General features: G+C 35.5%; 1 protein-coding gene across 1 annotated transcript in view; it reads left to right on the top strand.

Annotated features, from left to right (window-relative positions):
• LIN28B (lin-28 homolog B) overlaps positions 1-15,125 on the top strand; it is a 131,772-nt gene that overhangs the window by 70,020 nt on the left and 46,627 nt on the right. The window contains exon 4 of the mRNA XM_029944105.1: positions 7,033-7,217. Coding sequence (XP_029799965.1) covers positions 7,033-7,217 — 185 coding nt within the window. The remainder of the gene's footprint in view (positions 1-7,032; positions 7,218-15,125) is intronic.

Consider the following 15,125-nt stretch of genomic DNA (forward strand, 5'->3'; position numbering starts at 1 on the left):
AGGTGCCCCTGAAACATTTTTTATTTTCAAAAAGAAGAATCACAACATGAAATAATATCATAATATTTGCTTGCTCTTGTATGATGATTTTATACGGAAGTTTTGGGCACTGTCCACATAGTAGAAACAAGTGAAGAATTCATTATTCTTAGCATAAAGGAACTTGTTTTACTCTGAGTTTAATGACTCAGCACATTGTTAAAACTCCTGCTTTTTGTCAAGAAATGGAAAACTCTAGGAGGTGCCTGGGTGGTTCAATCAGTTAAATGTCTGACTCAGGCTCAGGTCATCATCTTGTGATCTGTGATTTTGAACCCCGTATTGGGCTCTGTGCTGACAGCTCAGAGCCTGGAGCCTGCTTTGAATCTGTATCTCCCTCCTTTTCTGCTCCTCACCTGCTCATGCTTTGTCTCTCTCTCAAAAAGAATAAACATTGAAAAAAATTTCTTAATTAAAAAAAGAAATGGAAAACTCTAGCTTTAAAGGTATTTTCATTTCAAACACATACTGATAATTCAATGAAGAATTCTCAAAGTATTATAACAAAGCATATTATGTGTTGACTTGTTATTAAAGAGCTGACAATTCTGTTATGTACCTGGGTCTTGCCACATTTGTAGGTGTCACTTGTGCTCTAATAGTAATTGCCCTTGTTTGATTTTTTTTTTTGTAAGTGGCTGTGAACAAGCCCGAATCTTTAATGAAAGAGCAATACAGAACTGTACTATTGTACTGTAAATCAAAACCACAGGTTTTAATACACACATGAAAGATACCAATAGAAATCTGTCTGCACGTGCATGTATACACACACACGCACACACACAGGGTAACATGTCAGGATTTCTGCTGACTTATTTTGGAGTATAGTATGAGTGTTTTATGTTATTGATTTTAAAGTACTTTAAAAATATAGTTAAAAGAAAGTTGGATAAATTTCAGAATCATTGAAGTGTTTCTCTGAACTCTGGAGTTCTTTAAATTTGTTTAAAAATTTAGTTTAAAAATCACTCTTGTAGGACTTCAGATGGGGGCAAGCAACTTTAGTCGTGGAAGGCTAAGTTTTTAGTGATTTTTTTTTTCCATTGGATAAAAACCAAAACGATAAACTTGGAATCTTTATTACATGTGCAGTGTGAGAGGGTCTTAATTTTTTGCTCATCTCTAAAAGGAAAAGTGGACACACTTCTCATTGACTCATGTTTGCTGTGCTTATCCCCATCACCGACCACTGTAGTAAAGGGTGAATATCACACTGTTCTCAAAGCCAGATCAGCCCCAAGCAGAAGGTAGAAATTGCCTGGGAGGAAGGGATCAAGTGTAACGCTTCAGAAAATATGCTTAAAGGGAGATCAGGATCTCAGTATCAATTGTTGCTTTAGTTTCATGGCCCATGGTCCCTTATGTTGTTCTCTAAATCACCTGCCTGCTGCCTTTCTAATTCAGGTGTCATCCTGCAGTCCAGAGTATACAGTCTGTAATTAATTCTGCAGATGCTCTTTGTAGATGAATTTAAGAACTCTGTTCGTTTTTCTTAATTCCATTCATGTTCATTTATTACTTCTTATTCACCTCTTTTTGTCTCTGTGTCTGCCCCTCCACCATTCACCTTCTCCTCCCTTTCCAATTATATAAAGAATCTAAAATGTCTGATTGTTAGTCACTGGCATATTTAATTTTCTGAGATTTGTTGGTAATGTCCAATATACTGCCATGTACACGTTGGTCTTTACTAGATAGATACTTTGTAAATAATAATAATTTTAATTTCAGTTTATTACTTTAAAAAAAAATTTAAATATGCCAAGATTTCTCTCACTCATAGTGTCTCTGTGTCAGAGATGTATTTTTAACATATTTTAAATGAAACATTTAAAACATGAAAAGAAGTTGATAGAATTTTAACGGTGAACACCATTATATTCAATATCTAGATTGTATGATACTTTTCCTATGCCTGTTTTTTCACATAACCTTACACCTGTGCTCTCTCTCTTTGGATCCATTATTCCATCTTTTCAATGCATTTCAAAAGAAGTTACAGATATCAATACACTCCCCCCTTAAATCCTTCAGCCTGCATATCATTAACTAGAGTTCAATATCTTTTTCTGAGGTAAAATTGATATATGATGAAATGCACAAATTGTAAGTGCACCTTTCAATAACTTTGACAAATGTCTCCGCTTTTGTAATCTGAACCACTCTCCAGACCTTGAATATTATCACTCCAGTATGATCCTGCATGTCCCTCCTCAGTCTACATACCTACCCCCATGCAACAACTATTCTAGTGTTTTTCCTCCCATAGGTTAGATTGGTGTGTTCTAGAAATTCAAACAAATGGAATACACAGTCTGTACTCTTTTTGTATAAAGCTGCCTTCACTCAGTATTGTTGGAAGACCATTTTCCTAGCTCTCTCAGATGTCTTGTGAGTGAGGCAATGGCCCTCCTTTGTTCTGGGCTACCTTTTCAAGGATGTTTATATAGCAAACAGCCTTGGAACCCAGAGATAGTGTTTCCTTCCCGAGTAAAGGGCAAGCATGCTTACTGCCCATTATGAAAAATTCAGCTTCCCTAAGGTCAGTGTTCCTCTCTTGTAATGCAACACACTGTGTGTAGGTTTCATTTGACCTTCTTCCTGTCACCCTGTGGGAGTAAGGGCTTGTAGAACCAGCAAAAAATGCTGATTACTTGTTACTGCTGTTGCTCTGAATAATAAACAGTCTTTGTCTCTGAGATTTTAGTACTGTGCTTTCTACCCAAATCTGGAAATTCTAGCAGGATAATTGTTCAGCGTTCATTTGAGGTAAAAAAATCAAAGACCCTTTACAGTTCTTGACAAGTACTGTGATACGTATGCTAGTAATTCATTCCTTTTTATTACTCAGTGGTATTCTCTTGTATGAATATAGCACAATTTATCCATTTTATTACTGAAGGTTAAATATACTGAATTTAGTTTTTAGCTACGATGGATAACCCTGTTATAAATGTTTACCCTCAAGTCTTTGAGTGGACTTGTGTTTTCATTTCTCTTGGGTAAATAACTAGGACTGAAATAGTCGATCATAGGACAAGTATATATTTAATTCTGTTAGAAATTGCATAAATTGAACTTAATTCATAATTGAACTAAATAGATCTTCCTTTTTATATTCCTCCTGACAGTGCATGAGAGTTCTAGTTGCTCCAGAGGATACTGACTCCAATTCAAATTTGTGAATTTTTTTCTCATACCACCAAACAATTCTCTGATACCAGTTGAGCATTCTACAATTCAGCTCATTTCTGACACTGTCTGCCTGGAGTTATTAAGGGCTTAGAACACGACTGCCCCCCACTACCCTGCTTCAGACATCAGTTGTAAATCCAACCTTGTCACCTGTCCTTCTGACCTAATGGTTACAGATTAGAGGTGCTAACAAACTTCTTGATGAGTTTGAGTAACTTGCTAGAACTACACACAGAACACAGAGAAACGTTTTGTTTGCTAGATCACTGGTTTATCATAAAAGGATATAACCCAGTAACAGCCGATGGAAGAGATGCTTAAGGCAAGGTATGTGGGAAGGGCACAGAACTCCCCTGCCCTCTAGGCACGTGATTCTGCCAGCATCTCCACATGTTCACCAACTTGGAAGCTCTCCAAACCTTACCTTTTTGGTTTTTATGGAGGTTTCATTACAAAACCTATGTTGACCATTGACAAACTCAATCTCTGGGAAGCCTCACAACCGACTGGGGGGCTCAGTCGGTTAAGTGTCTGGACTCTATCTCAGGTCATGATCTCGCAATTCATGAGTTCAAGACTCATGTCGGGCTCTGTGCTGACAGTTCAGGGCCTGGAGCCTGTTTCAAATTCAATGTCACCCTCACTCTTTCAGAGCTGAGGTTGGGGTTGGGACCCATTATTAACATCCTCTCGTAGAGTGGTATATTTGTTACAATTGATGGACCTGCATTAATACATCATAATTACCTCAAAGTCCTTTGTTTATATTATGGTTCACTTCTGGTGTTCTATGGATTTGGTCAAATGTATAATGACTTCTATCCATTGTTATGGTATCATATGGACTATTTTCCCTGCCCTAAAACTCCTATGTGCTCTACCTATTTATCCCTCCTCACCCTCTGCTTCCACCCAATCCTTGGAAACCACTGATCTCTTTACTATCTCCATAGTTTTATAGAAGTCATATAATCGGAGTCCTATAATATATAGTATAACTAGAGGTAATATTATGAATGGTCTCAACCTACAGTCTAGGAGAGGTATTGTAGAGTTTTGAGATAGGAGACTGACTAATAGGCTAAGATTTATTTAGATATGGAAGATGCTATGGAGTAAGGAGACTTCATGCTTAAATAGCAATGAAGAAATGATTACAGTTACCTAGGTAGGAGATAGTCATTATTTGTCAAGTATTAATTTGTCAATTATTATTAATCTAAATTGCCTTATATACTAATTTGGGGAAGGAGTAATGTAAGATAGAATTTTAAAACTTATTCTTTAAGAATACCACGAAGAATAGCCAGAACTTAGTGATCTTTTAAAGTAGAATTTTACTGTAGATTTTGAGAAACAATTCACTTATAAATGATACCTATCAAAAACTGTAATAATAGGTGAAATGTACCCACATACTAGGAACTGTGAGGAAATAAGTGATAGAATTTATATTAAAGCAACAAAACATGAGCATAGGGTAGCTCTAGTTAAAACTGCTGTGCCTTTATTCTCTTAATTGCTATAGTTGACCTGTGTATGCTCCACTCATCTGATTTGATAATCTGCACTTTCTTGACCGGGGAATGAAAAAGGAAATGAAAGCAAAAGAACTATTTATAATTAGTGAGGAGAAAACTTGGGGGGGGGGGGGAGGGAAGGGAAGATTTGAAAATATTAAAGCTTTAAAAATAGCAATTTTTTATTTAAGAGTGTAAGCAGTTGTGATTTTCCCCCTTAAGTTCTGCATAACATCAAACAGCAATTAAGGTGCTGCTGAATTGCAGACTTCAACATGAAGGATTTTGAAGCATCAGATGACTGGTTCAAAACCATGTTTTTTTATGTGTCCTATTACTTTCACCATGAATAGTTTCCCTTTGCCTTGAATTTTGAAGTGTTGTTTTTATTTGTTCTGTATGATTATTTGGCTGTATGTAATTATTTGGATGCCTTTAGAATCATGGACTTGGGAGGAGTAAAGACTTCTTGTCCGATATTTCCCTTAGTGTGCTTGCCAACTGCAGTTATAAAGAAAGTGCTCTGAGATCAATTCAGTCAGGAAATAGCTGGGGTTAAATAAACACAGTCAAATAAATTTTTTATTTAGGTAGTGGAGGGGAGAGGTATGGAATCTCAGAGCTTTAATATATGCTAATGTGATTCATCTAAGGAGAAACCAGATAGAACATTTCGCAAACTTATTTGACCACAAAATCCTTTTTTTTTCATGGAGTCTTTCTTGGAGCCATTGTTCTGTAGAACACATGTGGGGAAACTCAAATCCCTTAAATTTACAGATAAACATAAAAGAGATGAAATGGCTCATTCAAAGCTGTGTAGCTGTTTACTTAAAGAAATGGACTTGACCCAAGGGCTCCCATCATATTTAGTTTTGCTTCCTTTTGCCCCCAAATTTATAAAAGTCTTTGAAAACTACATGATATTCCAAATTAGACCCATAAAATACACACAAAGGCATTTGAAGACATAAACCTAATTACTTAATTATTTTTAATATATTTTGAATTGGCACATTACTTTGATAAAAGGAGAGCAAAAAAGCCAATTAATATTTGTAACCAAGATTACACTTTTGCAGTTAGGAAACTTTTTGCCCCCAGAGAAATCAACCATATTTCAAATTATAAAAATCTATTTCCCTTCAAATTATAAGAAACAAAAAACTACAAAAATGTGTATACCAACAAGCTTTCCCACTTTCCAAAAAAAAAAGAGCTGAAGAAAAGGACTGTTTATGATTTGCTCTGTTGTTCTCAACCCCCCTCTATATAAATTAACATGTATCTTTTAAAAACTTCTTTATATAGATGGCATTATGACAGACATGCTGATTTTTGCCCTTAATATTTTTAGTCAAGAATATTGCATGTTTATTTTTTCATGTTAATGTAGATCTTTTTAAAAAATTATTTATTGTTTTAATTAAAGTATAGTTGACACATAATGTTACATTAGCTTCAGGTGCACAACACAGTGATTCAACAAGTTTATATGTTACGCTTTGCTCACCACAACTGTAGTTTACCGTCTCTAACCATACAATGCTATTATAATATCATTAACTATATTCCCAATGACCTTTATCCTTGTGATCGATTCTTTCATAACTGGATGCCTATTCCTCCCACTGCCCTCCACCCATTTTCCCCTAACCATCAGTTCTATGTATTTATGAATCTGTTTCTGCTTTGTTTGTTTTGTTTTTTAAACTGCACATATAAGTAAATTATACAGTTTTGTCTTTTCTAACTTACTTCACGTAAGATAATACCCTCTAGGTCCATTCATGTTGCAAATGGCAAGACAAGTAGATCTTCCTTTAATGGCTCAATAACATTATATAGCTATACTCTAATCTGTATAATTGGTTTCCCATTGATAGACATTAGGGTAGTCGTAATTTTTTTTAACAGTGCTGCAGTGAATTTGATATAGGTCTTCTTCTTCTTTTGTTTTTGAACCTTTGTGTGTGAGTATGTCTGTAGGAGAGTCCTTGAAGTGGAATTGCTGGGTCAAAGAATATGCACATTAAAATTTTTGTAAGTATTGCCAAATTGCCTTAAAAATGGTCTTAGTTTATCTCCCATTGCCAGCACTGCAACAGGAAACCTTAAAATGGTGTAACTTTTACTGAACTTAAAAAAATCCTTCATACTTTGTAATGGATAATAGTGAATATCTTGCTGTGTGAATTTGAAAATCATAGAGAAGATTTATAAAACATTGATAATCATGATCTCTCTTTCTCTCTGTCCCCCTCCCCTGCTACAGAGCAAATTATTCATGGAAGGATTTAGAAGCCTAAAAGAAGGAGAACCAGTGGAATTCACATTTAAAAAATCTTCCAAAGGCCTTGAATCAATACGGGTAACTGGACCTGGTGGGAGCCCATGTTTAGGAAGCGAAAGAAGACCTAAAGGGAAGACACTACAAAAAAGAAAACCAAAGGGAGATAGGTAATCATTTTACGTTGTTAGTTTATGAGTTTATTGAAAAAAAAGCTGAAAAATTATTTGCATTTTTTTATGTTATGGGGCTTTATATATTCTAACCAAAGTAAGTAAAATGCCATTATTGTGTAGTTGAGTAAACTTTATCAGGAATATAGGCCACCTTGCAATTTGAATTCTCTGCACTATTTCCACAGACTGTTCTGAGATCACAAAGGAGGAGTTGAGGTTCCCAACAGATAGTGTTGTCCCTCTGTACATTATACCTCACCTGTTTTTCCAAACGAAAATGCATTTACTGTTTCATCTGTTTTTAAGAGATAACTCATGTATAAAAAAATTCAAACAATATAAAAAATTGTTGAGGTCAGGAAAAAAATCACTTGCAATCCTAACTAGAGGTAGGAATCATAATATATATGCAGTATTTTTGAAACTTGCATTTTTCTAATCACTTAACAGTATATCATGGAGCATTTCATACCAATCAGAAGCACCTGTATCAATTCCCACTGTGTGAATGTACCAGAATTTATTTATTTTTATTTATGTATTTATTTTTAATGTTTGGGTTTTTTTGAGGGGGGAGGGGCAAAAAGAGAGGGAGACACAGAATCCAAAGCAGGCTCAGGCTCCTTGCTGTCAGCACAGAATCTGACATGGGGCTCGAACCCACAAACTGTGAGATCATGACCTGAGCCAAAGTCAGACTTTTAACCACTGAGCCACCCAGGTACCCCAGAATTTATTTATTTTTTGAATGTACCAGAATTTATATGCATTTGACTGCACCTTAGGTCATGATCTCACAGCTTATGAGTTCGAACCCTGCATCGGGATCTGTGCTGACAGCTCAGAGCCTGGATCCTGTTTCTAATCCTGTGTCTCCTTGTCTCTCTGCCCTTCTACCACTTGCGTTTTATCTTTGTCTCTCAAAAATAAGTAAGCATTAAAAAATTAAAAGAAATTATGTACCAAAATTTAAACAAGGCTAAACTAATTTGTAAAATTTAAGCTGTTTTGAATAGCTTGACCTCATCAACATCATCACTATTGATGGGGAATCAATAAAGTGGGAATCCTTATACGTACATTTTTGAAAAATTGTCTGATTCTATCCTTAGGATAAATACCTTATAGTGAAAAATCTAGATCAAAAACAATGCATTTAATTTTTTGACATCTAGGGGGACCTTGGGTGGCTTAGTTGAATGTCTCTTGATTTCGGCTCAGGTCACGATCTCATGGTTTGTGAGGAAGAGGCCCAAGTTGGGCTCTGTGCTGACAGCAGGGGCCCTGTTTGGGGTTCTCTCTTTCCCTCTCTCGCTTGCACGCTTGCTCGCTCTCTACATCCCCCACTCTCTCAAAATTAATATTTCAAAAAACTTTTTAGGTCGATTTCCAGATTGCTTTCCAGAAATGTTTAGGGCCAACATACAACCTCTTCAAAAATGAGACTTCTCCAGGTGACTGGGTGGCTCAGTCATTTATACATCTGACTTTCATTTCAGATCATGGTTTGTGGGATGGAGCCCTGTGTCAGGCTCTACACTGACAGTGTAGAGCCTGTTTGGGATTCTCTGTCTCTCTCTTTCTCTGCCCTTCCCCCATGCTCGTGCGGTCTCTCTCTCTCTCTCTCTCTCTCTCTGTCTCAAAATAAATAAGTAAACATTAAAAAAATGAGACTACTCATTGAATGAGGTCATTTTATTTTATTTTATTTTAAGATTTTATTATTTTTTAAGTAATATCTACACACAACGTGGGGCTTAAACTCCCAACCCTGAGATAAAAAGTCACACGCTCTACCAACTGAGCCAGCCAGGTACCTCTAAATGATGTCATTTAAAACATCTTTTCTAGGGCGCCTGGGTGGCTCAGTCAGTTAAGTCTGGCTTCGGCTCAGGTCATGATCTCATGGCTGGTGGGTTCAAGCCCTGCATCGGGCTCTGTGCTGACAGCTCAGAGCCTGGAGCCTGCTTCAGATTCTGTGACCCTCCCCTACTCGCACTGTCTGTCTCTGTCTCTCAAAAATAAATAAAAAACATTAAAAAGATTTTTTAAAATAAAAAAAATAATAAAACATCTTTTCCAATTGTTTAGGTTAAGAGATACAGCTCATATTTTTCCTTTGCATCCTTTGATTAGATTAGAGGTTAAATATGTTTTTAGTTTTTCATTTTTTTCTTCTGTGAATTATATGTTCTTGTCCTTTGCTCATGTTTCTATTAAGGTGTTCATTTGCTCTTGCTGATTTATAAGTTCTCTTTTTAGGAAAGAACTCAGTTTTCTTCTTTCCTGCTCTGAATAACCCAGTTCTTCCCTATTACGTTTTCCCTTGTGTGTCTCCTTTACTTTTTACACAGCACTCCATCTCTGACCCCAGGCATGTGGAGACGTTACCCCCACACCAAGCAGTTCCCCACAACACCAGCTGAGTGTTCTCCAACTTAACTCAGTTCTGACATACCTGCCAAGAGATAGAGTCAGGTCCCACAGGATAAGGGCTGAATCCCTCAAGACCATATCCCGCCACACACTTCAGATTTGTCATTCGCAGGAAGTGGGTTCCGAGGTTTGCCACCACTTTTTTGATTGGCTACAAATCAGAGGTTCCCATGACTCCCTCCTCAGGTTTGATTAATTTGCCAGAGTGGCTCACAGAACTGAGGGAAACACTTATATTTGCCAGTTTATCAAAGGATATGATAAAGGATACAGATAACAGCCAGATGAAGAAACCCAAAGGGTGAGGTCCAGGAGGTCACGAGTGCAGGAGGCCAGCTGGAGTTAGGATGCATCACCCTCCCGTTGTGAACCTGTTGGTCCATCTGGAAGCTTTTTGAACTCTTCACTACTGGGCTTTTATGGAGACTTCCTCACATAAGCATGATTAATCGTTAGCTTCATTTTCAGCCTTTCTCCCTTCTTAAGAGAATGGAGAGCAGGGCTGAAAAATCCAATCCACTGAAGATAGATGAACTCCCTGCTAGGAACCAGGGGCACAGACCAATATGTATTTTCAATTTTCTCACAATCTCTTTCTATATATATGACATTAACCGTTTTTTTCAAACAGATAAATATCTTTTCAGCTTGTGAAGTATAATTAAGTGACTGAAATTAATAGTTAATAGTGAAATATAATTATTGTGACTTTAAAGTTTTTAATTTATTTACAGATAAATATGTCACTGGGTCCTTGATGCTATTTGACTTGATTGTTATTTGGCTTTCCAAATTACAAAATTAATAATATACTATATCTACCTATACTTTCTTTTCTTCTATCTATATTTTCTTATATAATTTTCATTAATTTATCTTTTACACTTAAATATTTCTTTTTGTGTATAATTTGTTTTTGAAGAGATCTATTAGGACCTAGTTTTCCTTTTCTCTCCTAATTCCTAGCTAGTTATCTCTATAGCACTTACTATTGCCTATCCATATTTTCATCCTGGTTTGAAAAGCCATCAGTAAGAGAATAAAGTCCGTTTTTATCTACATTTTTCAAAACTCATTTTGTATATTAAAGTCCATGAAAATGTGTATACTGGTACACTTAACCTGTTACAGTGATTTTTCTGCTTTAAAAAGAGAGAATATATACATGGGTACATATAAGTCAAGCAAAGTAAAATAAAACAAACTCTTTTATTTTTCCATGTCTTCTTTAAATTTATTTTTTATTTTTAAATGTTTATTTATTTTTGAGAGAGAGACAGAGACAGAATGCAAGCAGAAAACGAGGGAGACACAGAATCCAAAGCAGGCTCCAAACCCTGATCTGTCAGCACGGAGCCTGATGCGGGGCTCCATCCCATGAACCATGAGATCATGATCTGAGCGGAAATCAGATGCTTAATTGACTGAGCAACCCAGGCATCCCTTTCCATGTCTTTTAGATAAAAAATTTAACTATAGTTCTGGAACATTTTACACATGTGTTAGATTGGACTCAGGAAGAGAGGGAGAGTAGTGGAGGCCAAGACTACAGAAGGAAGATAGCAGGAGATTCCTTTCTGTAAGACTGTCAACCATTGTAAGGACTTTGAAGAAAATGGGAAGTTATTGGAAAACTTTAAGTTGAAATGTAACATGAGCTGATTTATCTTCATAAAAGTGTCATCCTGGCAGTTATGATGACAGCACAAATTGGAGGGGCAAGGTAGAAAGCTGTGTTAGAAGGAGGGAAATAGGAGGAAAACCAAGAGAGGGTTTTTTTCTCAGAAGTCAAGGGAAGAAGTATTTCAAAACACCCAGTGTGTGAAATGGTGCTAATGTGAAATGATTAAGATGACCACTCAGACTTTTTCTGTTTGTGATTAATCAGCCATTTGTGGTGAGATGCTTTGAGACAATGTAAATATCTTCTTATTTCCATTTTTCATTTATTTATTCTCTCAATATGGATCATGAATTTCTGTTTTTCTCAAATAAATTATGTATCTTAATGCTCAAATTTCCCACATTGTATCACTAGGAGTCCCTTCCTGCTGGTTTCTGTGTTTTTTTGACAACATCCTATCATTTTTTGAGTATTTCTTACTTATTGGTATAAGGTACTTTCAACTCATAGCCTACAGAATATTTTAAATAATGGTATTAAAAATTGCTTTGGTTAGGTAAAATATTAGAAAGCTATAATTCTAGGTAATTTCTATGTTTATTTGAAGTTTATTTATTTATTTTGAGAGAGAGAGAGAGAGAGAGAGAGAAATGAGTTCAGGAGATGCAGAGAGAGAGGGAGAGAGAGAATCCCAAGCAGACTCCACAGTCTCACCAACACATGTTATTTCTTATCTTTTTATAATAGCCATTCTAACAGATGTGAGGTGATATCTTACTGTGCTTTTGATTTGAATTTGATGTTTAGTGATGTTGAGCACCTTTTCATGTACCTGTTGGTCGTCTGTATGTTTTCTTTGGAAAAATATCTATTCAGTTCCTCTGCCCATTTTTAATCAGGTTATTGGTTTGTTTGCTAACGAGTTGTAAGAGTTCTTTATATATTTTAAATATTAACCTTTCATCAGATATATGATTTGCAAATATTTTCTCCCATTTATAGGTTGCCTTTTCATTTTGTTAATGGTTTCTTTTGCTGTGTAGAACTGTTTTAGTTTGATTTAGTTTCATTTGTTTATTTTGCTCTTTTGGTCAAATCCAAAAAATTCGTTGCCAAGACTGATGTCAGGAAGCTTACACCGTTTGTTTTCTTTGAGGAGTTTTGTGCTTTCACATCTCCCATTGAAGTGTTGCGTATGTTTTGAGTTGGTTTTTATGTATGGTGTAAGATAGTGGTCCCGTTTCATTTTTTTGCATGCAACTGCCCAGTTTTCCCAACACCATTTACTGAAGAGATCGTGTATATTCTTCGCTCTTTTGTCATAATTGGCCATATTTGTGTGGGTTGATTTCTGATCTCTCTATTCTGTTTCATTGATCTATGTGTCTGTTTCTATGCCAGCACCATATTGTTTGATTGCTGTTCTTTATTAATACAGTTTGAAATCAGAGAGTGTGATGCTACCAGCTTGGTTCTTCCTTCAGGTTCCTTTGGCTACTCAGTGTCTTTTGCAGTTCCATTCAAATTTTAGGATAGTATATACTATTCCAGTGAAAAATGCCATTGGAATTTGATAGGGATTCCATTGAATCTGTAGATTACTTTGAGTGGTATGAACATTTAACAATATTAATCCTTCCAGTCTTTGAACACAGAATATCTTTTCATTTATTTGTGTTTTCATCAATTTTTTCCCATTAATGTCTTGTAGTTTCAGTGTATAGATCCTTCACCTTTCTGGTTAAGGTATTCCATTATAACTTCCTAAATATTTTATTCTTTTTGATGCAATGCAAATGAGACTGTTTTCTTAATTTCTCTTTCTAATAGTTCATTGGTAGTGTATGGGAACCAAACTGATTTTTTTGTATATTGATTTTGTATTCTGCAACTTTACTGAACTCATTTGTTAGTGCTATGTTTTGGTAGCATCTTTTTTGGCTGATATGAATAGATAGATAGATAGATAGATAAATAGACAGAGATAGATATATCATGTCATCTGCAAATGGAGACACTTCTGCCTGTCCAATTAGAAAATCTGTTAGTTTTTTTTGTTTCTTGTGTAACTGCTTTGGCTGGGGCCTCTAGTACTATGTTGAAGAAAAGTAGCAAGAGTGGGAATCCTTGTATTATTTCTGATCTCAAAGGAAAAGAGTTCAGCTTCTCACCATTCTGTAATTAATGCTAAGCTGTGGCTTGTCATTTATTGCTTTTATTATGTTGGTGTTTGTTACCTCTATACCCACTTTATTGAAAGTTCACATTATGAATGGATGTTGAATTGTATCCAATGTTTCTTCTGCATCTATTCAAATGACCGTATGATGTTGTCTTCCATTTTGTTAATGTGATATATTTATTAATTTGTGGATTTTAAACCATCCTTTTAATTCTGGAATAATCCCACTTGATAGTGAATATGGTCCTTTTAATGTATTGTTGAATTCCAGTTTTTAATATTTTGTTGAGGACATTACATTTATGTCATCAAGGATATTGACCTATAATTTTCTTACAGTATTCTTGTCTGGTTTCTTTATCAGGATAGTGCTGGCCTGATAAAATGAGTTTGAAAGTATTTCCTTCTCTTCTGTATTTTTGAAGTATTTGAGATTGATTGATATTGAATCCTCTTTATTTAAAAGAAATTTTTTTAATGTTTTATTTATTTTTGAGACAGAAAGATTCAGAGCATGAGCAGAGAGGGGCAGACAGAGAGGGAGACACAGAATTGGAAGTGGGCTTCAGGCTCTGAGCTGTCCACACAGAGCCCGACGCGGGGCTTGAACCCACGAATGTGAGATCATGACCTGGGCCGAAGTCGGAGGCTTAACCGACTGAGCCACCCAGGCGCCCCTGAATCCTCTTTAATTGTTTGCTACAATTACCAGTGAAGCTGTGTAGTCCTGGACTTTTCTTTATTAGATTTTTTATTACTCTTTAGTAGTAATTCATGTGCTCAGATTTTCTGTTTCTTCCTAATTCAGTCTTGATAGGTTGTGTGTTTCTAGGAATTTATCCATTTCCTCCAGGTTGTCCTATCAGTTGGTGTATAGTTGTTCATAGTCATCTCTTTTGAGCCTTTGTATTTCTGTGGTATTAGTTACATCTCCTCTTAATTTCTAATTTCATTTATTTGAGCCCTCTCTCTTTTTTTCATGGTAAGTCTAGCTAAAGGTTTTTATATTTTATCTTTCCAAAGAACTGGTTCTTAGTTTCACTGATCTTTCTATTGTCTTTTTAGTTTCTATTTCTTTTATTTACACTCTAATCTAAGAAACCACCCCAATTTTTTTCAGAGTGATTGTACTCTTTTGAATTCCCACCAACAATAATATGAATAATATGAGGTCCAGCGACTCTACATCTTTGTCAACATTTAATATTATCAGAATTTTAAAAATTTAACCATTCTAAAAGATGTGTAGTGATATCTTATCATGGTTTTAACTTTCATTTCCCTAATGGCTATTAATACTGACATTTCTAATATTTTTGTGGCATCTTTATATTTTCTTTGGTGAAGTGACTGTTCATACCTTTTGCCCATTTTTACTGGATTGTTTGTTTTCCTACTGTGTTTTGAGAGCTGTTTGTAAATTGTGGATACTAGTTCTTAGATATATAACTCAGAATTTTTGTTTGTTTGTTTGTGTTTTATTTTTCCAATGTCTTAAATATCTGTCACAGAACTAAAGTTTTACATTTCGATAATGACAGTTACAGTCTTTAATTGTATGTCATGTTTATTTGATGTTATGTTTAAGAAATTATTGCATAACCCTAGATCACAAAGGTTGTTTCCCCCATGTTTTCTTCTTATAGTTTTATAGTTTAAT

This window comes from Suricata suricatta, chromosome 7 (assembly GCF_006229205.1).
Source record: "Suricata suricatta isolate VVHF042 chromosome 7, meerkat_22Aug2017_6uvM2_HiC, whole genome shotgun sequence".
Taxonomy (NCBI): Eukaryota; Metazoa; Chordata; class Mammalia; order Carnivora; family Herpestidae; genus Suricata; species Suricata suricatta.